The sequence below is a fragment of the Macaca nemestrina genome, chromosome 4 (assembly GCF_043159975.1).
Source record: "Macaca nemestrina isolate mMacNem1 chromosome 4, mMacNem.hap1, whole genome shotgun sequence".
NCBI lineage: Eukaryota > Metazoa > Chordata > Mammalia > Primates > Cercopithecidae > Macaca > Macaca nemestrina.
The window spans coordinates 177,556,522-177,581,145 of record NC_092128.1 but is presented as its reverse complement, the minus strand read 5'-3'; the positions used below and the strand labels follow the sequence as shown (position 1 = coordinate 177,581,145).

The 24,624-nt window shown below is 46.4% G+C and overlaps 2 protein-coding genes across 6 annotated transcripts in view; both read left to right on the top strand.

Moving 5' to 3' along the window:
* Nucleotides 1-11,625, top strand: part of LOC105472679 (regulator of calcineurin 1) — a 98,783-nt gene extending 87,158 nt beyond the window's left edge. The window contains exons 1-4 of one of the 5 annotated variants that reach the window (XM_011726144.2): nt 1,316-1,536; nt 4,498-4,671; nt 6,541-6,700; nt 10,037-11,625. In XM_011726144.2, the coding sequence (XP_011724446.2) occupies nt 1,450-1,536; nt 4,498-4,671; nt 6,541-6,700; nt 10,037-10,209 (594 nt within the window). In that variant the 5' untranslated portion in view covers nt 1,316-1,449 and the 3' untranslated portion in view covers nt 10,210-11,625. Of the gene's footprint in view, nt 1-1,244; nt 1,537-1,689; nt 1,779-2,834; nt 2,905-4,497; nt 4,672-6,540; nt 8,845-10,036 lie in introns of those variants that run through there. The other 4 variants (XM_071095662.1, XM_011726145.3, XM_011726141.3 and 1 more) reach the window with 4 other exon arrangements.
* Nucleotides 11,626-11,771: 146 nt separating this feature from the next.
* Nucleotides 11,772-24,624, top strand: part of LOC105472680 (potassium voltage-gated channel subfamily E regulatory subunit 1) — a 67,446-nt gene continuing 54,593 nt past the window's right edge. Inside the window, exons 1-2 of the mRNA XM_011726150.3 lie at nt 11,772-16,578; nt 17,318-17,518. The gene's annotated coding sequence lies outside the window, so the exon portion shown is untranslated. The remainder of the gene's footprint in view (nt 16,579-17,317; nt 17,519-24,624) is intronic.

The window sequence follows — 24,624 nt, the reverse complement described above, 5'->3', positions numbered from 1 at the left end:
TAATGATTCTTTGAGGTTAATTTTTAAATGTGAATGGCAGTATTCCATTTAACTTCTGGAAGCTTGAGAGCTGTCCCTGTGTGCCCCTAAATTAGAGAAAGCTTAAATAACTTGAGTGCTTTTAGGTGATAACAAAATTGGAGAGAGTGAGAAGAACATAGGACTCAGGCTGCCTTAGGGATCTAAACTGGTAAAATACTTAGAAGGTTCAAGAGTTGCAACCTTTTGGAAGAATTCGAGTCAGTCTTGCATCCCAGTGCACTTCTCCGAACCAGGCATCTTCCCTGCATCTTCCCTTTCAATTATAGTGTACATTCTTTCCATTTCTTCTTCCTTTCCTTTTTCTTTTAACATTTAGTTTATGAGTCTTTAAGCAGGACCTCTTAACCCATTTATGCCTAGTGTTCCATTATTGGAACGCTAAGCATGTGAGAGTTATTTATATCCTACTGCCCAAGGTCATCACCAAGGTCTGATGGCAAAAATTCAAAAAATTGCAACCTCTGGCATAAATGGGTTAATGCTTCTTTGCTCAGTTTCAAAGGCTAGGTTCTCTAAAGTGTTTTTGTATCCTTTGCCAGAATTCAGTAGTGCTTTGAAAATGATCAAAGTGTTGCATATTCCTAGTTCTCAAATTATAATAATAAAGTTTTCAAATGAAAATCCTAGGAGTGTTTTAGGTTCTCTTTGCTCCATTCCACTGTGGGATACAAGTAGAAACTGGGACATTCATCCAATAAAATGTCACCGGAAAAAAAAAAATTTAACTACATTTCAAAATGATTCCTCTTTTTTTCCTTTAAAATTTTTATTGACCAAGACAGATTTCAAAATGTTTTCTCTAATACCCCGAAGTGAAACTTTGATTGAGGTTTTCAGGAAATTCCAGGGATCAAGTATGTCACCCGGACTTTGGTTTCCAGGTTTCCCAAAGCCTTGAAATTTCCCTACAGTCTAATTGCTGTTTACTACCACAGACCTTCATCCTTTTTCTTTTGTAACATTTTCCATCTTAAGAAGGGTCGTCCCATTCCGCCGAGGAGCGTGTTGTCTGAGTAGCTGAATGGAATTACTACCAGTGGAAACTATGCTGCAAGAGGGGTTGATAAAGCAGCTGCAAAGCAAACCTCAGCTGTTTTTTCCATTCTCCCCAAGCAAAGTTAATTAGCATAGGGAAAATGACTAAGGTGTTGACGTCACCTCTTTCCAGTAGAAACTTACACTTTGTCCCTGTCTGCCTGCAAGCATGCAGGACTTGACTCAGGAATTTGCTGTCCAAACAGGATGCTGTGGAAGCTGCGCTTTTTTTTTTTTTCCCAGGGAGTGGGGGCTGGTCCTCACTGCTTTATAAGCACCGGCTCAAGAAGGATCCTACAGCCTCTTGGAAAGGAATCTCACTAGGGGCTTGACTGCGTGGTTCCCTAGCGCTTTCACTGTTAAGAAACCAAGATGCATTTTAGAAACTTTAACTACAGTTTTAGCTCCCTGATTGCCTGTGTGGCAAACAGTGATATCTTCAACGAAAGTGAAACCAGGGTAAGGCTTCTAATATAACGTGATTTTCTTTAGTTTTCAAAGCATTATGCTAATTGGGACTACTAACTGAAATACTTGGGGGAATGTGGCTCTCTTGTGGGTTTGGGGGTTTTGAAAGAAATCCAAAGTCTTTTGAGCCTTGAAAATCAAAAGCTGTTGCCTGAGGAATTAACTGAGGAAGGAATTTCTAAAGATCTCAATATTTGACAACATCCAGGTCCCTGAACCAACTAACTAGGAAGGTGAGAGCTGGGCATCGTGTGCTTTTCATTCTGTGTATGTTATAAGTGAACTTTTCAGAAACTGGCTGCTTCTGACGGTGAACAGTGTTTTACTTTTACAGCCAGCGTTGCGAATACTTTCGTATCGTCTTAGGAAATAAATGTTATAAAGATATTTGGATGTTTGTAGTAATTACAAGGGCCTGGCCTCAAGCTCCCAGACTTCTCTAATGAGAGAAAATGCAGCCAGAGCAAATAATAAAACTGGAGAAATTAAGCGTGAGATCCGTGTGCCTCCTTCGCAGCAGCTCTCTTTGATCGTGATTAATATGATGATTTGAATCAGTACGCTTTTCTTCTTCATTTGACTGAAATGTTAAGTTTTTTTTATCAGCGGCTACCCAGCTATCTAACTGAACTTTAATAATATTCTATAGGAATGAATCCTGTATGTTCTATTTGAGAGGTGGTATTTGTGCATGGTGGTGTTATATGCTGTATACCCAAAGCCATATCGAGACATGCAAAGGTTTCTTTTTTAAAATCAAATGTGAGTCCATAATTGTATGTAAGGCTTACGATCTGGCACCATTGTGTTTGGACTAGATCGCAGAGCACGTTCTATGTTCTTAAAGTCCTGCAAAGTGAGCGCACTTAGCATTAGCCTTATGTGAGTAACATCACTGTTTTTTTTAAATGAAGTAGAGATGCCATCCAAAAGCTATAATAACTGGATATCAGTTATTGGAACAAATAAGATTCATTTATAAGAGAATGGCATCATAGTCATCTAGATTTTAAAGATAATGTGAGTTCTCTTTTGTTCTAGTCCTAAGCCCTGAACCTGTATTCTAAAAATATTCTTCAAAGTCATCTCTCCCAAATTCTGAATCATAACTTCAAAACTAAACAGTGGGTCACAGTGCCTGTTGATGAGGTCAACATTCCAAATGTACGAAGACACAGTTTTGCCAGAAACTTGCCGGTGCTCAAGAGAGGTGGGGAAGAGAGTGAGAGGCGGCCAGATGAACTCCACTGTCCGCCAGCTCCGCGTTCCTTCACACGTGCCTCTGCAGGATCCCTTGTGGGAAAGTCTCAGAAATCTTCATAAACTGAAGAAAAAGACAGGGAATGCAAGGAGAGCAAGGTCGTAGGTTGTTCCGACTGCCCCTTAACAACATGCCTGGGAGGGACCGGCTACCCTGTTCCTTCCTACCCGCAGCCCCAGCCCCAAGTGGAGCAGGCACCATCCACCCATGCCTCCCCGCGCTTGCCAGCAGTGAACATTCCTGAAGACACTCTCCTCTCTTATCCCGAATTCTCGCTCCCACTGCAGAAACACTGCCTTCCATAGGTTCTCCAAGGTACTCGGTGAGCTCTGCTCGCGCTGCCTACCATCCACGCCCCGTGCCATCGCCTTCTTCCTGGCCAGCCCCTTCTGCCTTTCACACAGGCTCCCACAAACTGTCCTAAGTGTTTTTACCTGGTAAAAAGATTCACAAAACCCGGCAACTAGAAGCCCATTCAGTCTTCCTTGGAGCTTTGACTGTCCACCAGTTAAACTCCCTCTCCGAGGAGTTGCGGTGGCCCCCAGCTGCCCCCACTGACATCCACACTCCAGGACCCAGCCCAGGGGGCTCTCCCCTGAGCAACCTGAGCTTGGAATCCCCCACCTCGGGCTTTGCATTCTAAGAGCTCATGACATCTCCTAATTCTCACTAGCCCTATGGCACCAGAGCGAGGTGTGCATAGACATGAAAGCCAGGATGCCGAAAACGGTCCATTTGCAGAACATTAATTTTTAAACCAGTATCATTTTAGAGAGTTAAAAAGTAACAGACTTGAGATAAAAGCGATTGTGGAAGTTTTAAAAATCTACTGATTTTAAGAAATGCAAAACTTTCTTTCAACTTTGTTATTTTTCAAGTATTTCTTTTTTTCAAATTAGCTGCAGTGTTTTTAAGCCTTAAAGAAATACTTCATATATACAACATTGCCCTGAGCTGAATGGCGGGGTTGGAGTTGGCTAGCCGGGAAAGGCTATAGGACAGAGAAATATGGGGGGGTAAGCAGGGGAAGGTCATAGGACAGAGAAACATGGGGAACAAATTACCAAACTGTACCTCCCTGGAAAATGCTCATTCTACTTTTTTAAAAAGTTTGTTACCCTAAATACTGTCTATGTATTGGCAATTGTTCTGCTGATTAGATGAATGTAGTAAATCATACCTTCTTGCCTTCTTGTAAAATATCTGCATTAGGACTAAAAGGCCATAGTTCCCTAAGAAGGGAAAGGCTTTTCTCTAAGAAGTTAGGAGTTCTTGAAAGGATTGATGATCCACTTCCTCAGTAAGAAATGTATTGAGGAGGCCAGGCACAGTGGCTCATGCCTGTAATCCCAGCACTTTGGGAGGCCGAGGCGGGCGGATCACCTGAGGTCGGGAGTTCAAGACCAGCCTGACCAACATGACAAACCTTGTCTCTACTAAAAATACAAAAATTGGCCAGGTGTGCTGGCAGGCACCTGTAACCCTAGCTACTCTGGAGGCTGAGGCAGGAGAATCACTTGAACCTGGGAGGCAGAGGTTGCAGTGAGCCAAGACTGCGCCACTGCACTCCAGCCTGGGTGACACAGCAAGATTCTGTCTCAAAAAAAAAAAAAAAATGTAATGACATCATCTAGTCAAGGGTCATATGCAGGTAAATTTCAACTCCTTTTATTTTTATTGTTATTTTTCAGGCCAAATTTGAGTCCCTCTTTAGGACGTATGACAAGGATATCACCTTTCAGTATTTTAAGAGCTTCAAACGAGTCAGAATAAACTTCAGCAACCCCTTCTCCGCAGCAGATGCCAGGCTCCAGCTGCATAAGACTGAGTTTCTGGGAAAGGAAATGAAGTTATATTTTGCTCAGGTGAGTTGGGTTCGTTGCTATGCATGCTTCTCCCTCCTCCCTCACTCCCTTTTATAAAGCATCTTGTATGTCGCTTATGTTATATGCTGACCGGAAACTCTAAGACTTCATCTTAGATGAAGAGAAAGGCAAAATTCCTAATCGGAATGTTCAGTGCCTCACTTGTTTTAAGAAGCTATCAAGGTGCATTTGAAAGCAACGTTAGAAATCGCCCCTGACCTTCCTGGGTTGATAATGATGGGGGAAAGAAAGCCTTCCCTGTTCACTGGGGAGCTTACAGGGTGCAGCAGGGTGGGCGTGGCTATGCAAATACCCTAAGATTTGGGCAGCAGGTTTCCATGGATTTGCTCTAGGGTTGGAGCTAACGACCCACTCCAGACTGAGCAGACCAGAGTGGTTCCCAGCTCATGTGATGCTGGGGGCACTCAGCAGAGAAAGAGGAGTCTGCAGAAGATGCCTGCAAATCAGCCCAGGACTGCTAGGTCTGGCTTGAAAGGAAAACAGGGGATAACCAGACTGGGCGCAGATGCTAAGAAACCCTCCAGTTGGCAAGGTTCCCAGCCGCAGGGTACCCACGGTAGGGAGAGGGGTAGCTGGGGTTGGGCTTGCTTCTTCTCCTGCCCACTACTATTTCGACCCTCCTCTGGGGAACTTAGGACAGGTGACCCACCTTCAAGGCAGCTCCCAGAGTTCCATCTGCTGTCCTTAGGGGCTGACAGATTGTCAGGGAAGAGGAAAGGAGCTTCTAGAATGCGGCTCCTCGGTAAAGCGAGTCCCCCTCAGGCTCTGAGCACCCCCCGCCCTCCCCCTGCACACACATACCTTGCTGGGGTGGGAGAGGACCCTGTCCAGAGGCTTCCCACAGAGGGAGGAAGCTCATCTGACTCCATGCCAGAGAGTCAAAGTGTCTTTTCTTCCCCAAAGTGAGGACAGGGAACTTGCTGGTCCCTTCAAATATAAATAAAGCATTTGGGATCCCCGCTGCACCCCTGACCTTTCTGCCCTGGGAGGCATAGGCCGAGCTTTGACCTTGGGTGCCTAGGGCTTCCTCTGTGAGTATTCTCTTTTCTGCACTGGATGAGATTTTATGCAAATAATTACTTATTACTCCTCTGACCTTTTCTGATTGTAAAACAATGCATATTCGTTGTGAGAAGTTGGGGAGGGCAATCTGGAAGTGCAGAGAAAACCTACGCCGCGCAGCTTGTGATGTGTGTAAGAGCTCTCTGGACAGCCCTCTCATCACGGGTCAGCATTTCTAAAACCAAACTAGGAGCATAGGGTATCGTTCCTTATTGTTACTTTTTAAAGTCTTCTGGGAGGTGGCTTTTTTTTTTCTGGCATCTGATCTGGAGTCCCCAGGAGGGAGTCACAGGGCCGCCGCTGGGTGGGGAACCCTAGGGGCAGATGGAGCCCTGGCTCCCTGTCCCTGAGAAGCTGTGTCCTCTCAGAACTGTCGCTTAGGCTTTGGACTTTCAGAGTGTGCCTCTGTGGTGTGAGGAGCGGGGAGAAATTGATTCCAAGAGCCCTCCTGACCTCAGTGACAGTGACTTTAATTTTCCACGTATACTAAAGTCACCTCTGCTGATCTTCTGTCCATCTAGGTCAAGCGTAATTATTTGCAGTCCCTGTGCCTGTGACTCCCACAGCCCTGGGAGGGGGCTGTCATCCTATCTGCGCCATAAGCAGAGTTCAGATGTCCTTTTGCCCTCCCCGTTAAAGACCATCTTACAATTGGTCCTGGAATCACACCTGTCCAGACTCCTGGACGTTGACCCGCCCATCTCCTAGAAGCTGGCATTAGGTGCTGTTGCCTCACTGCAGTTCTTCCCTGGCAACAACTGACCTGTGCTTGTTTTCTCTCCTCAGACCTTACACATAGGAAGCTCACACCTGGCTCCGCCAAATCCAGACAAGCAGTTTCTGATCTCCCCTCCTGCCTCTCCGCCGGTGGGATGGAAACAAGTGGAAGATGCGACCCCAGTCATAAACTATGATCTCTTATATGCCATCTCCAAGCTGGGGCCAGGTGAGCAGGGCCCTCGGGTGGGAGGGAGGCAGGGGGAGACACAGCTGCTCCCCTGCACTGGGGAGCAGTACCCCCACTGCCCCTGTAGCTCTCGTAAGCCCATGCAGGCGTGTTTTGTGAGCTTCTCTGTATTCTTCTGCACCACGGTCCCTTGTGCTGGGAGCATGCCTGCCTCTTGGTGCCACCTGCAATGTTAGACTGGGGCTGATTGTGGGGACCCTGCATGACGCCCCCCCAACCCCCCACAGTGTCCCAGGAATCCATTCTTGTGTCCACTGAGCACAGCCTGCCTGGGAGACCTGAGCCCCGGCCCCAGGTCCTGTCGCTCCAGATAGGGATAAGTGATTGGACTTTGGAAAGGGAAAATCGATGCCCCCTTTAAGAAATGTTATTTTTAATCAAGGTAAATTCACCCTTTCCTGTGATTCTCACCTGGCCTTCTTAAAGGAAAAGGGAAGGAGAACCATAGGCCATGGTGAGGGAAGGGCCGCGGCCAGGCTGCCCTACCCCAGGGCCCGTGGGCTGGTCCCCTACAGGGCTTGCCAAAGAAAGAGGAGGTTCCTGTCCTCTGGAGGGACAAAAGTGTGAGCACTGCGGGGAGGGGGTAGGTTCCTCAGGCTGTTTGTCCAAAATGTGGGCCTTACCTGGTGGACTTGCAAGCAGTAGATGAGATCATCGAGTGAAAGGCGCTTCAATCAGCGCTTGGCTCACAGTGTTCAATGCAGGTTTTTTGAAAACCATAAAATGTTGGTGGTTCCTGCCCTGTCCACTAGGGTTTGGGTGAGGAGGCAGGTGTGAGGGAGAGTCCTGGGGTGAAGAGGTTTGAGCCTTCTCCTGCTCTGTCCGTGGAGCAAGTCGAATAAATGCTGAGACCATCAGCTCCTCGTTTCTCCTTGACCAGCAATCTGATGTTCCCTTGGGTTGAGGGTTTTGTTTTCTTGGACCATCAGCAGTTTCATATTGAAAAGATTACATTTCTGAAAACATTGCCCAAACGGAAATTCCCTCTGTGGGATAAAGCAAGAGTCACATTACTTACTGCTAATTGTGGCGTGAAGGTCAAGATCCGAAATGGCCATTCTGAGGAAGTGTGTGCTCCCCCTACGGCAGCTCCTGGCCAGGGGGCATGAGCATGGCTGAGGGTGTGGCGTCTTCCCCTAGGTTAGGGATGGGAGGAAACAGGGTCTCCACTTGCAAAGAGGTTTTGTCAACGGTTCCAGAGGCAAATGCTGTTAATAAAAATTCTTCATACTCCAGAATCTACCACTTCCTTCACCGAGGGCTTATTGGAGAAGGCTTTTTAGGAAATAGATGTAATAAAATCAGTTTGTCCTTGGTTCACTTAATAGTGAGCTTGAGTGAGATTTCATATTTCACCTGTGCTTTTCAACCAACAGGATTGCGGAGATTTTGCAAATTATGGTCCTAAACCCTGAGCTTTCTGGATTTTGGCTGATTAGTAGGTAGATAAGAGACTTGCAAAGAGGCAGATTTGTAAGAGGCTCTTAACCAACATTTTCAGCAATCCATCTGACCTCCCATGCCTGAATTCTGTCTCTCAGAGAGCTGAAGCTCCTTTACCTTTTTCAGTGCAGTTATAATAACATTTCAGTCCCACATGTGATAGAGAAAAGACCACCACCTTCCTTATAAGTAAAAGTATCTTCCAAGTTTAGAGGAATAACCAGTGTGGCTGGAGGTAGGAAGCTCTGCTGGGCCACTCTTGCCCGGTGGAAATCAGTCATGTGATGGGCACACAGTGGTTGATGAGGTGCCTCCTCGCTTAGCCGAACTGCAAATAAATCCCAAGCACAGGCCAGGCCGGGTGGCTCACGCCTGTAATCCCAGCACTTTGGAAGGCTGAGGCAGGCGGATCACAAGGTCAGGAGATCAAGACCATCCTGGCCAACATGGTGAAACCCTGTCTCTACTAAAAATACAAAAATTAGCTGAGTATGGTGTCATGCACCTGTAGTCCCAGCTACTTGGACCTGTAGTCCCAGCTACTTGGGAGGCTGAGGCAGGAGAATCACTTGAACCCAGGAGGCGGAGGTTGCAGTGAGCTGAGATCTTGTTACTGCACTCCAGCGTGGGCAACAGAGCGAGATTCTGTCTCCAAAAAAAAAAAAAAAAACACAAAGAAAGAGAGAGAGAGAGAAAGAAAGAGAGAGAGAGAAGAAAAGAAAAGAAAAGAAAAGAAAAGAAAAGAAAAGAGAAATCCCAAGCACAAAGCCCTGAAGGAAAACTCACCATGAGGCCACACCCTGTGGGTGTAGCAGGTTGAAGCAAACCTCCTGCCCCTGTTTCAGATCCCTGCCCAGCATCACACCAGTAACAATGGAGCCTCAATTCTTACACATCTTTCTAGGTGACATGGGTTGGACAAGCATGTGGTGAGCCGGGTTCTCAGTGCCTCGGGCATTCACTCATGCTGTTAGCTCCATGAAGTCAATACCTTTACCATCTCCTTTATTGGGAAGGGAACTGAGGTGCACAGGGAAGCAGAATAAAGTGCCTATGAGCCCTGGGTACTAAGGAGCCAGGCTCAGAGCTACCTTCACAAGCACCAGAGATGCACACTCTTCTTGTGGCCAGAGCAGCACCCCAACGGGAGGCCCCAGCCCCTTCATTCTACATTGCCAGGTTTTTCAGTTGCAGAAAGGTCACCCTACCCCTGCTGGATCAGAGTGACCTGAAATTGGCCAACCTGGTAGAACTCAGGCTGACACAGAACAGCAGGGCACTCCTGGTCCCGGGGATTAGAAGTTGTTCTAAGGAAAGGATGCCGAGGTCAAAAACGTTCCCAGAGCGCCTGGCTCCATGCAGCCACCCCTGCGCCTGCTGCAGGGCCTCCCGTGACTCCCTTCCTGGGCGTGCACTGCAACCCTCCAACAGGAGCCCCACGAGGGAGGCCCAGGATTCTGTTTCCAAATGCGCTTCTTCATCCATCTTTTTTCTGAACCGAAGTTTCTCACGTTCACACTTGAGGAAATGCTGACGGAAGGGGAGTTCTCTGGGTAGTTTAGATGTCTGGTGGACACGCGAAGTGTAACTAGAAAATGCGAAGTATAACTAGAAAAATTCCTTCTATACTTTTCATGTGCCTGGACTCCCAGAATGTTTGACTAAAAACAGAGCCATGCACAGTGGAAATATCTCTTTTTCTGAATGAGCTAGCAAAGATTTACAAACCCAAAATATATCTGGCTGTGTCTCTCAGCCCAATCGAATGGTCACGAGCAGCTGGCCCAGCAGAGCCCTGAATGCTCTTTTATGTTTGCCTTTTGACTCCCAAGGACTTGTCGGAGTGACCCTGCAATTATTTTCTTTCCTTAGGGGAAAAGTATGAATTGCACGCAGCGACTGACACCACTCCCAGCGTGGTGGTCCACGTATGTGAGAGTGATCAAGAGAAGGAGGAAGAAGAGGAAATGGAAAGAATGAAGAGACCCAAGCCAAAAATTATCCAGACCAGGAGGCCGGAGTACACGCCGATCCACCTCAGCTGAACTGGCACGCGACGAGGACGCATTCCAAATCATACTCACGGGAGGAATCTTTTACTGTGGAGGTGGCTGGTCATGACTTCTTCGGAGGTGGCAGCCAAGATCGGGGTGGCAGAAATCCCAGTTCATGTTGCTCAGAAGAGAATCAAGGCCATGTCCCCTTGTTCTAATGCTGCACACCAGTTACTGTTCATGGCACCCGGGAATGACTTGGGCCAATCACTGAGTTTGTGGTGATCGCACAAGGACATTTGGGACTGTCTTGAGAAAACTGATAATGATAGTGTTTTGTACTTGTTCTTTTCTGGTAGGTTCTGTCTGTGCCAAGGGCAGGTTGATCAGTGGGCTCAGGAGAGAGTTTTCTGTTTCTAAGCAGCCTGCAGGGCCACTCTCTACTGGTAGGAAGAGGTACCACAGGAAGCCGCCTAGTGCAGAGAGGTTGTGAAAACAGCAGCAATGCAATGTGGAAATTGTAGCGTTTCCTTTCTTCCCTCATGTTCTCATGTTTGTGCATGTATATTACTGATTTTCAAGACTAACCTCTGTTCGTATATAAAGTTAAACCATTGTTGTTTTACTTATTTTGGGAAGCCAGGAAAGCGTTTGGAAAATGTATCACCTTTCCCAGATTCTAGGATTCTCGACTCTCTTTGCAACAGCACTCGCTTGCAGAACTCTCCTGGAATACATTCACTCGGCATCCTCAACTGTGCAACGTATAACTTGTGCTTTTGCAAAAGAAGTTGATCTGAAATTCCTCTGTAGAGTTTAGCTTATACAATTCACAGAATAGCAGTTTCACTGCCAACTTTTAGTGGGTGAGAAATTTTAGTTGAGGTGTTTGGGGTTGGACCTCAGTTTCTGTTATTTCTTTTATGTGGTGGTTTCTATACATGAATCATAGCCAAAAACTTTTTGGGAAACTGTTGGCTGAGATAGTTGGTTTTTTACCCCACTAAGACATCAAGATACACTTGTAAATAAAGCTGATAGCATATATTCATGCCTGTTGTACACTTGGGTGAAAAGTATGGCGGTGGGAGACTAAGATATATTAACCTACCTGTGAATCGTATGTTGTAGAAAAAGCTGTTCCCATGTCTAACAGGACTTGAATTCAAAGCATGTCAAGTGGATAGTAGATCTGTGGCGATATGAGAGGGATGCAGTGCCTTTCCCCGTTAATTCCTGATGGAATTGTTATACTAGGTTAACATTTGTAATTTTTTTCTAGTTGTAATGTGTATGTCTGGTAAATAGGGATTATATTTTGGCCTTACAATACCATAACAAAGTTTGTCATTTTGAAATACCCAATGCCAAGTAACAATGCATGCTTTGGCAATTTGGAAGATGGTTTTTTCTTTGAGAAGCCAATATGTTTGCATTAAATGCTTTGATTGTTCATATCAAGAAATCGATTGAACGTTCTCAAACCCTGTTTACGGTACTTGGTAAAAGGGAGCCTGTTTGGGAGAGACCATTGCATCGCTGTCCAAGTGTTTCTAGTTAAGTGCTTTTAAACTGGAGAGGCTAACCTCAAAGTATTTTTTTTTAACTGCATTCTATAATAAATGGGCACAGTATGCTCCTTACAGAAAAGTTGTCATTTTATTTCTAGAATAAATCTGTGAACCTTTTAAATTCTGCAGTTTAAAAGGCTTTTAAACCTTTTTAAACATTTTAAATTCAGGAGGACACATGCCTTTGTCAATTTGAGCTTAGAAACTGCTGATTCTGTGCTGTGGTTCACAGAGGGTCCACCACACTAAGAATGCGTCACTTGCAAAAGAAGAAAATGGATAAAACTGAAATCAGAACTTTGAGTATTTCCTTTGTACAGGTAGATGCTACTATGATGAAACCTCTGTTCATCAGCACCTCCACAAAACAGCAATCGTTTTAGTCATTTGAAGAGCTTCTTTTCTATTAGAAAAGATGTCCATGGAAGATGCTAAGTTATAAAAGCCAGTTCTCTTCGGAAGATACATCTGTAAGCCTTCTGTTTAATCTCTGGCAGCTTTTTCCCTGAAACTCTCCTTTCAAATGGTGGTGACCTTCCTGGGAAGCCCACAAAGGCCTAAGTAACCCAGTGTTTATTTGCCAAAATCTAGGAAATGACATTAATCCTGACCGTCATTAGCATTAGGCATTTATCTATGAAAAGTCACATGCTGCCTTTTTTTCCCTTTCTTGAGAACCATCATCCTGTCATTTCCAAGAGCATTTGTACATTTTCAAGCCATATATGTTCAAGGTTTAATCGTGCTGGAAAATCCACACTTCAATCAAGTTGGTCAAATCTGATTATTGGACAGATTCAGGCATTGACCCCCCCCTAAGGACAGGCAGGAAATATTTCCAAATAGAGACTCTCAGCAGGTCCCCTTAGATAAAGGAGGGAAAAATCAGCCATCCCACTGCCAGTGAAGCCAATAGACCTTAGAATTGAAACACAAGTCGAGGAACAGGCTCACTCAGGACACCCTATTTCTTTTGAGTTGTTCTGTGGCAGCCTCAGCTGAAATTGTAAAACCAATAATGCATGAAGTTTCTGGTTCCCAGGCTGGTAGACCTGAAAGTCATTGAATCATGAATGTGCCTAGGACCCATGCATTGCTTTGTAGGAGAGGGGTTCAGTAAAATGTGAAACGACCGACATTCAACAGGCCAGAATCATGCAGGATGCACACGTGGCCATTGATTGAAAGTGTTTCTTCGGCTGGGCGCGGTGGCTCAAGTCTGTAATCCCAGCACTTTGGGAGGCCGAGACGGGCGGATCATGAGGTCAGGAGATCGAGACCATCCTGGCTAACACGGTGAAACCCTGTCTCTACTAAAAAATACAAAAAACTAGCCAGGCGAGGTGGCGGGCGCCTGTAGTCCCAGCTACTTGGGAGGCTGAGGCAGGAGAATGGCGTGTACCTGGGAGGCGGAGCTTGCAGTGAGCTGAGATCCGGCCACTGCACTCCAGCCTGGGCGACAGAGCATGACTCCGTCTCAAAAAAAAAAAAAAAAAAAAAAGAAAAAAAGAAAGTGTTTCTTCAACAGGCTTTGATAGAATATATTACTAATGTGATGGGAAACAGCTTAGGGCCATGCAAGAAAAGAAAGTCAGCCCCTGGAAACGAGTGACTAAATCAAAGCGAAGGGCAGTAGATGGAGAGGGGCCCAGCAATTCACGGAGCAATTCAGATGCAGGCTATAAACATTGATTTCAAGTCAGCAGGCATTTAGGATTTTACATTTCCAGAATATTGTGTGTGAATTGCTGCCCACAGGAGATTTGGGTTTTCAGAGCGCTTTAATTTTATGTGAAATGTACAGAACTCACTACAAAGTAAATCGATTTTCTCATACGTTAAATTGCAGGAGATTAAAAGCACTCTATGGACATGTTATGACCAAAAGTCATAAAAAGCCGAAGTCTGTCACACTTCACAGTGCCCGCAGAACCCGCGGAAAGTGTGCCTGGGTACCATAGGTGCATATCCAGTAACATTCACCCAAAGGTCAGCAACTCAGGTGGAAACCGCATACATAATTACCCTAAAAATTATTCAGGAAGAAGGTCCACTACAAGTAACAAGTACTCTTCCCTCCTGCTTCTCTGGCCTCTTGATTCTAAAGTAGAGCATGGAGGAAACTTTTCAAGTATATCAGCAATCCTTAATTCACATCTGAAATTCTCACTCCGTGACTCACCAAAAGTTACACGGCAATCAGGTAGATGGATTTGCTTCTCACATACCTCATTTTCTTCCACAATCCTTCCCTGCTGTTCGTGAAATGTCATTTCAATCATAGCTATGTTTATGAAAGATGGAAATTATTCACAAGTGATTGAGGTATGCTGCCTGGGCCCACCGTTTCTCCTCCTTTCAGGATTCTGATGAGGGACTTGGTGACCCTTCTACACAGCGAACGAGTGCCAAGTAGATGCAGTGGCCACTGCTCAAATCCCTCTTTCAAGAGTGTCAGGGCCTTCCTGGCTGACATTTGTACTCTGGCAGCGCAGAATTTTCAGTGTTTTTAACTTACCGTGTTATCTCTTTTCTCCGCCTAGAAAATTATCTCACTGTCCCAGCCTGGCCCTGCTAACCCCACAATGAGGCCCACGATGTCCTGCTCCCCCTGTTCAAATTACCAGCAGCTACCTCTGTGCCAGCCACAGAACACGTTTCGAGGGGCTGATTTTCTTTCCTTGCATGGCCCTAAGCTGTTTCTCATCAGATTAGTCATATATTCTATCAAAACCCATTGAAGAAACGCTTTCAATCAGTGGCAAAGCATGCATTCTGCACATTTCTGCCTGTTGAATGTCGGTCATTTCACATTTTACTGAACCCCTCTCCTACAAAACAATGTGTGGGTCCTGGGTATGTTCATGACGCAGTGACTTTCAAACCCATCAGCCTGGGAACCCAGAAACTTTGTGCATTATTGGTTTCACAATAAGCGTTATTGAAATGATTGACTCTTTAATATTTCTCCTGCAGGTGTCCATTAGGAATGTCTCTTCCCCCTGAGAATCACTGCCAGTTACTCCCGCTGGGTCTCCCATCATGCCCCCTTCTTTTCCATTGTATGGCATATTTTCTTTTTTATCATAATTGTTAAGTTGTTTGTCTTCCCTGTTGAGGCATAATTTGGGTAGAAGTGGGATTCCTGGTAGCCAGTGACTCATAGTAGACATTCAACATGCAAGTGGATTGGATAGATGGAAGGATAGATGGATAGATGGAAAGACAGACAGACGGATGGATGGATGGATGGATGGGGATTTGGGAGGAAGAGGAGTGAGCAGGCACCGAAAAGAATAGACGAATAATGAGGCTTGTTCCCTCTCCCTAGTCAGAAGGGCCAGTAAGCAGCTTAGAGCTTTAATCCCACAAATTGTCAGGCAGCTGGTGCAAGAGCAGTGAGAGAGAGAGAGAGAGAGAGAGAGAGAGAGAGAGAGAGAGACCCTGTGGTAGGTTACGGTCATCAGTGAGAAAGAAAAAAAAAACCTTTGTTTCAAAACTCTCCTCAAAACAGATGATTGACTGGAGGGTGCGGCACAAAGGAACTTGTCAGGTGACGGAGACATTCTGTGTCTGGACAGAGCGATGCAGGAAGCTGGGTAAAGACACCGTCATGGTAACAGCTGTATATATCTGTTGAAAACTCATCAAACTTATAATAATTAGAAAGGGTACATTTTGCTTCATGTAAAGTATGCCTCAATAAAGTGTATTTGATTTTAAAATCAGGATAAAGGAAAAAAACATTTATCCTGGATAATAGGCAGGAATTGGGGAGAAGGTCTTAATTGTCATCATATCGTTTTTAAAACATTTTTCAAATGTGTAATGCTTTGATGACATTCTTAAGACACATTATACAGCAAGGCAAAGCAGCATCCCAAATGAGAGAATGAACATTCTAATAAATATTTTCTGTAAGACACTGATATGTCTATGACTATTTGCTAAATTTAAAAATCAACTTGGACCATATTTACTCCCTTAAAGTCTAATAGACGACTAATTTCTTATGTGTTCAGAACCAATATGTTGCTACTTTAAGAACGGCATACATAGGTACGCTCGGCCCTCTGTGTCTAAGGCTTCTGCATCTGTGGATTCAACCAACCATGGACTGAAAATATTCCAAAAATAAAATAAAATTAATGAAACAACAATAAAAATAAAACAAATAAAAAATGCCGGGTAGCAACTACTTACAAAACATTTACAGAGTATTAAGTGTTAGAAGTAATCAAGAGATTATTTAAATCACCATCTATGATTGGCTGATATGCCTAGGTTATGTGCAAATACTGTGCCACTATATATAAAGAACTTGAACACTCACAAATTTTGGTATCTGCAGGGGATTCTGGAACCAACCCCCATGGATACCAAGAGATGACTATATATAAAATACTGAAAGAGGCATGGAGAGTGATTTTCAGGCCTCTACCTAAAGCCCTGGATATTAGAAATTACTGAATTTCTTCTCAAGAAGGAAATTACGCCATACACCAGTGTTGCCACACACCCAGAGAACAAGATGACCCGACGCCCCAGCCTGGTCATGCCACATGAGCTGAGCAGTGGGTGGGCCACTGAGCCAGTGACAGAAATCACAAATTACAAAACATCAGAGTACTTTCTGGAAATAAGTCTTCCTCTCCAGGGAGCAACACATTTGACACTTGACTGGGATACACTACCGGATGCTCCAAGGGTAATGGTTCTCAAGAAGGCAGAAGCGATGGTGACCAACAGACCTCCTTAAAGGCTCAGACGCTGGAGACCTTCCTACTCCTCTCGACCATGCTAGGATGACTACAGCAGAGTCCCTGAGTCCTTTGATGCAAGGGTCCAGGTGAGTTCGAAGGAGAGCCGTACAAGGCCGGGCAGACAGACCCATGGTGATGGCTGTCCACGCTGTTCAAGGGAATTCTAGATTCAGGCCATGTGGCAAGGTCACCTTGAAGGACATGCTTTGCTGTAAGCACAGCTCAAGTGTGTCTGAACCCTCCTCACTTCTTCCAACTGCAGAAGCACATGGAGAAGGGGGAGAAAGGGTTTTCCGCCTCCTAAGATGAGGGCAGCGTGGTGAAGAGCCTCATCATGCCCCACCCAGGTCCCATGTGAGGGCAGGGCAGTGCCTATTTAGCAGGCCAGACCTCAAACTGCTGCTCTGTAGGATGTCAGGGCCTCACACGCAGGCTCCTATCAGCTGGCTGTCTTGGCAAGAGGGCCCTGGTACAGCACTGTCTTCATCAGAGAAAATCACACCCTGCATAATTTGTAACAGACAGAAATGCATTTGGCTCATGGTTCTGGAGACTGGGAAGCCCAGGATTAAGGGGCCACATCTGGCAAAGGCCTTCTTGCCACGACAGGGTGGACAGCATCACATGGTTGTGGAAGGAGGGGTGGACGGGGAGGGAAGAGAGAGAGAGAGAGAGAGAGAGAGAGAGAGAGAGAGAGAGAACAAGAGAGAGAGAATCCATTCATAAGGGTGGAGCCCTTATGACTAAACATGTCCCATTAGGTCCCACCTCCCAACACTGTTGCTTTGGGGATTAAGTTTCCAACAGGTTTTTTTCAAACCTTAGCAACCACCAAACAGACAAGCCCTTCGGCCTGTCCTGGAGGGCGTTGAGTGGCATGGCCTGGAGCTCACCCAGGGGAAGCGTGCTCAGGAGGAGGAGACCAGAAGTTCTGAGAAGTTCCTAAGACCACCTGAAGAGAAGGAGCCTGCTGCTAATGGTGTGGACACCGCAGTGTGCTTGAGGAGCCTTCAGAAACGAGAACGGGTAGGAAAAGGGGGTTGCACAGACCCTTTCCTCAGTTAGGCACCCTCTGCTCCCACTCTCATGCCCACCCTGACATCGGGCTAAAGGGGAGGCACTCATCCACTGACAGGCGCCAGGCTGTCCTGGGCCTGGCACACCCTGGCCTTGTACACCCACTCTCCACACCTCTGCCCCCACCCTCCCAGGGGCAGGGCAGGGCTCCTCTGCAGAGACACAGGGCAAAGAGGGAGCGAGAAGGCCTCAGGCCAGGGCATGGCCTAGTGCCTCCCAGCACCAGGTCCTGACAGCCTGAGAGAGCTGGAATCAAGGAAGGCGATCCTGGGCCCCAGACAGATGTGGGTGAGCTTCAGCCTCTGGTGGCTGCATACCAGCCAGGGCAGCAGCGCCCCCTCCTGCCTGTGTTGAGCTGTGTGGGCTGCAGGAGGACTAAGGAGAGTTTAAAGGAGGCAGGCAGTGAGGGAGGAAGTGTCCCAGGTAGAGGCTGAAGCTTTAAGGAGGATGGGAGGGGAGGCTTCACCCGGAAGGAGCTTGTGGAGCAAGGGCCTGAAGGAAACTGGGGAGAGAGCCTGAGTATCTTTGGTAACTGGGAAGAGAGCATTCCAGGCAAAGGGAAAAGAAGAGAGGCTCTCGGGTGAGTGTGCACCCACCATGTCTGGCCACATAGAGGAGGACCCTGGGGCTGGAGGGGAGGAAGGAGGGGAGAATGGAAAGTGAGGCCAGAGGTGACCTGGCCAGGACCTTCGGGGCCGTGTGGGAGAAGGTGAGGGGCTCAGCGGGTGGGTGTCATGGGTGTGAAGAGGTAAGTCCCTCGTCACCAGTCAGCAGAGCGTTCCCTGGGCTCAGCTGAAGTCCTGCTGGAGTGTGTGCCCCCTGGGCCAGAGGGGACAGGATTGGTGGGAATAAAGTTGTGAGTTTGGGGTTGTGGTGAGCAGAGCGCTAAGTGAGCCCCCAGCACTCCCACTTCCACACGAGGGGTGAACTGGCCCTGCACATGCTCTCCTTGAGTGTGGGCAGGACAACCCTCTCTGCCTACTCCAGGTCAGCACTCGTACTACAAGGGGACAGTGCTTCTGTGATTACATTCCTTTATAGGAAAAATTGATTTTGCAGATGTAGGTAAGATCCGGACTTGTTTGACTTTGAGTTTATCAAGAAGGAAGATTAACAGACACATGGGCTACTTGAGAGTGGATGGTGGAAGGAGGAAAAGGATCAGAAAAAAATAACTCCTGGGTACTAAGTTTAGTACCTGGGTGACAAAATAATCTGTACAACAACCCCTGTGACACAAGTTGACCTATGTAACAAACCTGCACATGTACGCCTGAACATAAAATAAAAGTTAAAAAAGGGGTGGGGTGTGGTGGCTCACGCCTGTAATCCCAGCACTTTGGGAGGCCAAGGCAGGCAGATCACAAGGTCAGGTGATGGAGACCATCCTGGCTAACACGGTGAAACCCCATCTCTACTGAAAATACAAAAAACTAGCCGGGCGTGGTGGCGGGCACCTGTAGTCCCAGCTACTTGGGAGGCTGAGGCAGGAGAATGGCATGAACCTGGGAGGCGGAGCTTGCAGTGAGCCGAGATTGGGCCACTACAGTCCGGCCTGGGTGACAGAGTGAGACTCCATCTCAAAAAAAAAAAAAAAAAGTTAAAGAAAAAGAAGGAAGATTATCCTGGTGGGTCTGACTGAATCAGGTGAGCCCTGAGAGGACACTGGAGGCAACAGTGGCACCCTCTGCTGGCCTGGAGCTGCCACAAGGTGACGGAGGGGGCCGTGTGGCCAGGACTTGAGAGCAGCCTCTAGAAGCTGAGGATGGCCCCCCACCAGCAGCTAGCAAGGAAGAGGGTACCTCCGTCCTACAACCACAAGGAAATGGATCCTACTAACACTACATGTGTTCTGGTGAGTTCCGCATTAGTTCAGATGAGACCACAGCTCTGGCTGCCACCTTGATTTCAACCTGGTGAGACCCTGAGCAGAGGACCTAGCTAACCCACACCTGCAGTTCTGACCCACAGAAACCGAGATGATGAATTTGGGCTGTTCTGACCCACAGAAACCAAGGTGATGAATTTGTGTTGTTTTAAACCTCCACAAAGTAGTGTGAGAAAATACACAGTAGTTGTTTTATACCACTACATTTTTAGGTGGTTTGTTATCACAGTGGATAATTGAAACACCAATTTAAATCTTTTCTCAGCTAATTTTGTACCATTCGTGAAGCATAAACACTCCAAACCATAGTACTATAGTCAAGAAAACCACCTGCTTCTATGCGTGAGAAGAACACTTGGGTGAACACATCAATAAAAAGGGTGAAGAAGGAACTCTAGCTGTATTGCATTTTGCATCATTTATATTCACTTCTACGACTATTTTTATAATACTATCCAATGACTGTGTTCTCTCTTTTTGCATGCTTTCTATTAAAAAAATTAAAATTAAAATTAAAAAAACCCAGGCCAGGCACAGTGGCTCACACCTGTAATCCCAGCACTTTGGGAGGCCGAGGCGGGCGGATCACCTGAGGTCAGGAGTCCAAGACCAGCCTGGCCAACATGGCAAAACCCTGTCTCTACTAAAAATACAAAAATTAGCCGGGTGTGATGGCGTGCACCTGTAATCCCAGCTACTTAGGAAGCTGAAACAGGAGAATTGCTTGAATCCAGGAGGCGGAGTTTGCAGTGAGCTGAGATGGTGCATTGCACTCCAGCCTGGGTGACAGAGCAAGACTCAGTCTAAATAAATAAATAAATAAATAATAAATAAAGTAAAATAAAATAAAATCCAGCCAGTGCAGTGGCTCATGCTTGTAATCCCAGCACTTTGGAAAGCCGAGGCAGGCAGATTGCTTGAGCCCAGGAGTTTGAGACCAGCCTGGACAACATGGTGAAACCCTGCCTCTACAAAAAAAAAAAAAAAAAAAAGCTAGGTGTGGTGGCACACACCTATAGTCCCAGCTACTCTGGAGGCTGAGGGCTGAGGTGGGAGAATTGCTTGAGCCCAGGAGGCAGAGGCTGTGATGAGCAAAGATTGCACCACTGCACTCCAGCCTGGACGACAGAGCAAGACCCTGTCTCAAAAAAAAAAGAACCCAAAAGCAACAAACTGTCTTGATTGTTCTGAAGCCTTTCAAGAGCAATCACCTCATACATGTTCTTCCAGAAACACCAGCAGCATGCATGAAACAAAGTAGCTAACCTAGACCTAAGGTGATGTGTGAAGCTCCTCGTGTGCCTCTGAAGAAAGACGGTGTATAATTCCAGGTAGTGGTGTCGGTATGCATAGTATTTGCTCTGGAAAGCATTCTAAAAGCCAGAGTAGAGGTCTTTGAAATGTTTTCAGAAGCATGCCATAGTTGCTAAGTCGCTGGGACCCTCTCACCTCTCATATAAACTCCATTCTTATAATGCAGGGGAGCTTTTAAGGCAAAGGCTTTGCAGTTAGCTGAATGTGACCTGCTCAAAAAATCGTCTCTCTTCTCTAGGCCCTCTCCTGTGCAAGGGACATTCTGGGGTACCCCATCCCTCAGCCATCATTTAATCCCCCAGGCAAGATATTTGAGGCTGACTCGCAGGTTTGTGGTTATTTCTGTCATCATTAGAGATGTGCTTTATTTCTTTCAGAAAGAAGTCTTGATGAGCTTACGGGACCTGGCCCCTTGTTTGTTTCATACTCATCCTTGTGTGTTGCTCAGTTGTCTCTTAGGAACTTCAGAATTGCGTATGAGCATTTTCCCTCCAAGCTTTCTGGTCTCAATGACGAGCACTCCTGTCCACATAGTGACTCAAGCTACAGCCATAGAAGGTGTCCCCTGTCTCCCTGTACCCCACTTCAACCATTCTCAAGTCCTGGTCATTCTCTCATCTATCTTTAGGACATACCCTCATGCTCCACCCCCAGAGCCATTCTCTTAATTCAGCCCCCATCATTTCTCACTTTATTATAAGCAAAGCCTCCCCCATCCCTTCTCTACGCTACTGTCAGAGCGAGCTTTCGAAAGCATCAAGTCTTCAAACCTATGTCTGATCATCTTCGAAGACCAGTCTCAGCCTCCTAACATGCATCCATGTACCCTGGGAATTCTTTCTCACCTCCCGTAAAGACTACAGGCATGACAGGGCGTCTGCACGTCTCTGGATGTACCATGCTTCCCCCACCTCTATGCCTTTACATTCAATGTTTTCCTCTGACTTTCCAGCTTCAAATCATTCTTCAGGACCCTTCTTGAACATCGTGTCCTTATGGAAGCTTTGCCTGACATCGGCCCAGTCCCACCAAGCAGAACTACATGTCTCTGCTCCAGGCTCCTGCAAAGCCATTGCATTCCCCAGCACAACTTTCTTTTTTTTTTTTTTTTTTTTTTTGAGACGGAGTCTCGCTCTGTAGCCCAGGCTGGAGTGCAGTGGCCGGATCTCAGCTCACTGCAAGCTCCGCCTCCCGGGTTCACGCCATTCTCCGGCCTCAGCCTCCCGAGTAGCTGGGACTACAGGCGCTGCCACCTCGCCCGGCTATTTTTTTTTGTATTTCTTAGTAGAGACGGGGTTTCACCGTGTTAGCCAGGATGGTCTCGATCTCCTGACCTCGTGATCCGCCCATCTCGGCCTCCCAAAGTGCTGGGATTACAGGCTTGAGCCACCACGCCCGGCCTGCAGCACAACTTTCACCACACTGAACCAGACTGCAACAGTTGGCTTCCCTGCCCATCTCCCCAGCTAGTTTGCCAATAAGTTCAATGTATTTGTTTCTGATTTCTCAGCACCTGATTTCTCAGAATGCTTGGAATGAAATAGTCACTCAATAAATATTTATTGGATGTTTTGCTTATAACTCAATTCAATTCCTTTTTCTTTAACTCTTTGTAGATGCAGATCTCCCCTGGAAGTGCTAAGCCTGGTGCTATTGAGCAATGCCAGGTCTGTCTCTTAGGTAATGGAACCTAAGGCAAAGTGGGTGACACACATAAATGTTTCACAGGGGTTGTTTTCTTGGTGGAGACAATGTAATGCGTTCACATATGGAAACTTGGGCCTGGCTTTCCCCACGTGCTGCCAGGATTGTCAGGATAGGTTGGTTCTCATCCTCCATGCCCCCTGGCTGTGTTCAAATTGTGAGCTGCCTGATCTATGGGGCCAGTGGGGTTAAGCTGAAGCAAGAAACCACAGAGTGACAAGATGACATTTCAAAGACGTGATTGGTCTAGAAACCCAGCAATTTTCCAAAAACGTGTCCCCGTGGGATCTGTAGGGCCCAATTTGAAGAGCTGGGACAGAGGGGACATTCCTGGGTTCCCAGCCTGCAATATGGAACTGCTATAGCCACACGATTCTGAATGCACAATAGCACTTCACTCCCAAGGAATTCTCTGTAGAAAACTCCAGAACAAAATAATCTCCTAACGTAGAACATGTAACATACAAGCGCTTTTACACATCACCTGACAGTAGATGTCGAAGTAATTTCACAATAATATTCTGTTTTTAAAATCCTGTAGTTAAAAAACTTTTCCCCGCAGAGTCTACGGCCTTGCTGTGTCATAAAAGCAGCACGATACACTTAGAAAGTTGCAGCAACTTGGAGGCAGGACCTTTGCTTGTCCTGGGAGGTGGGATGACTCTAGAAGATGGCCCACGCCAGGTCTTCTTTAGGATCTAGTCTGGCCTCATTTGAGCTACAGTAACGCATAAGGGTGTTTGTACTCACTTTATCTCCTTTTATTTCAAGCGAGGAGTTCAGATGTAGAAATCTGCTTGGGCCACTCAGGACACACCCGCAAGGCAATCACAGGAGGTGAGCAGCTTATAGGGATTGCAGTGAGGATAAGAGGACATTTGTTTGTAGCCTGTGTCAGCTGGGCCTGCTCAGGTCTCTAAGACCTGGGTAAGATGGCTTCAAACCCCAGTCCCAAAGCTTTGGGGATGCCCTAAGCCTGGCATGATGACCACTGATCCCTGCCTCACACTCTCCCTCCGGCCTCTGCCTCCACAATTCCCAGGTAACAAAGTGTTGCTCCCTCATTGATTTCCAAAAAAAAAAGGTGGTCAAGGTGGTCAGGCGTGGTGGCTCACGCCTGTAATCCCAGCTCTTTGGGAGGCCGAGGCAAGTGGATGACCTGAGGTCAGGAGTTCCAGACCAGCCTGGCCAGCATGGTGAAACCCCATCTCTACTAAAAATACAAGAGATTAGCCAGGCGTGGTGTTGGGTGCCTGTAATACTAGCTACTTGGGAGGCTGAGGCAGGAGAATTGCTTCAACCCAAGAGGCACAGGTTGCAGTGAGCCAAGATCGCGCCATTGCACTCCAGCCTGGGTGACAGAGCGAGACCCTGTCTCAAAATAAATAAATGAATAGGAAAGAAAGAAGATCTGTGTTCTTAGTGTTTGTTTAGTTCTTAATGCCTTCACTGAGATACAACTTGCATATATACAATTTGCCCATTTAATGTGTATGATCAATGGTTTTTGGTCTATTCGCAGACATGTGCAATCATCACTTTGGTCAGTTTTAGAACATTTTCATCACCTCCAAAAAAATCTCCAAACCCTTTAGGTGTCACCTCCCATCTTCTTGCCCCTTCCCCCACATCACAAGCTGAGCCCTAAGTTCCCACTAATCTACTTTCTGTTTCTATAGATTTCCCTATTCTGGACTTTCATATGAATGAATCATATAACAGGAGGTCTTTTGTGACTGGCTTCTTTCACTTAGCCTAACATTTTTTAGGTTCATCCATGGTATATCCTGTATCAGTACTTCATCCCTTTTTATGACTGACTAACATTCCATTGTCTGGACAGACCACATTGTGTCAGTTCATTCATCAGTTGATGAGCATTTGAGTTTTGGCTACTATGAATAATGCTGCTATGCACATTTGTGTCTAAGTGTCCATGTGGATGTGTACTTTCATTTCTCTCAGGGTATATATGTAGGAGTGGAATTGCTGGGTCCTGTGACATCTCTGTGTTTAACATTTGGGGAGCTGTTTTCTAAGGCAGCTGTACCGTTTTACATTGCCACCAGCAGCGTAGGACGGTTCTGATCTTTCCACATCCTCCCAATACTTGTTCTCGGCCTTTTGTATTCTGGCCACCCTGGAGAGT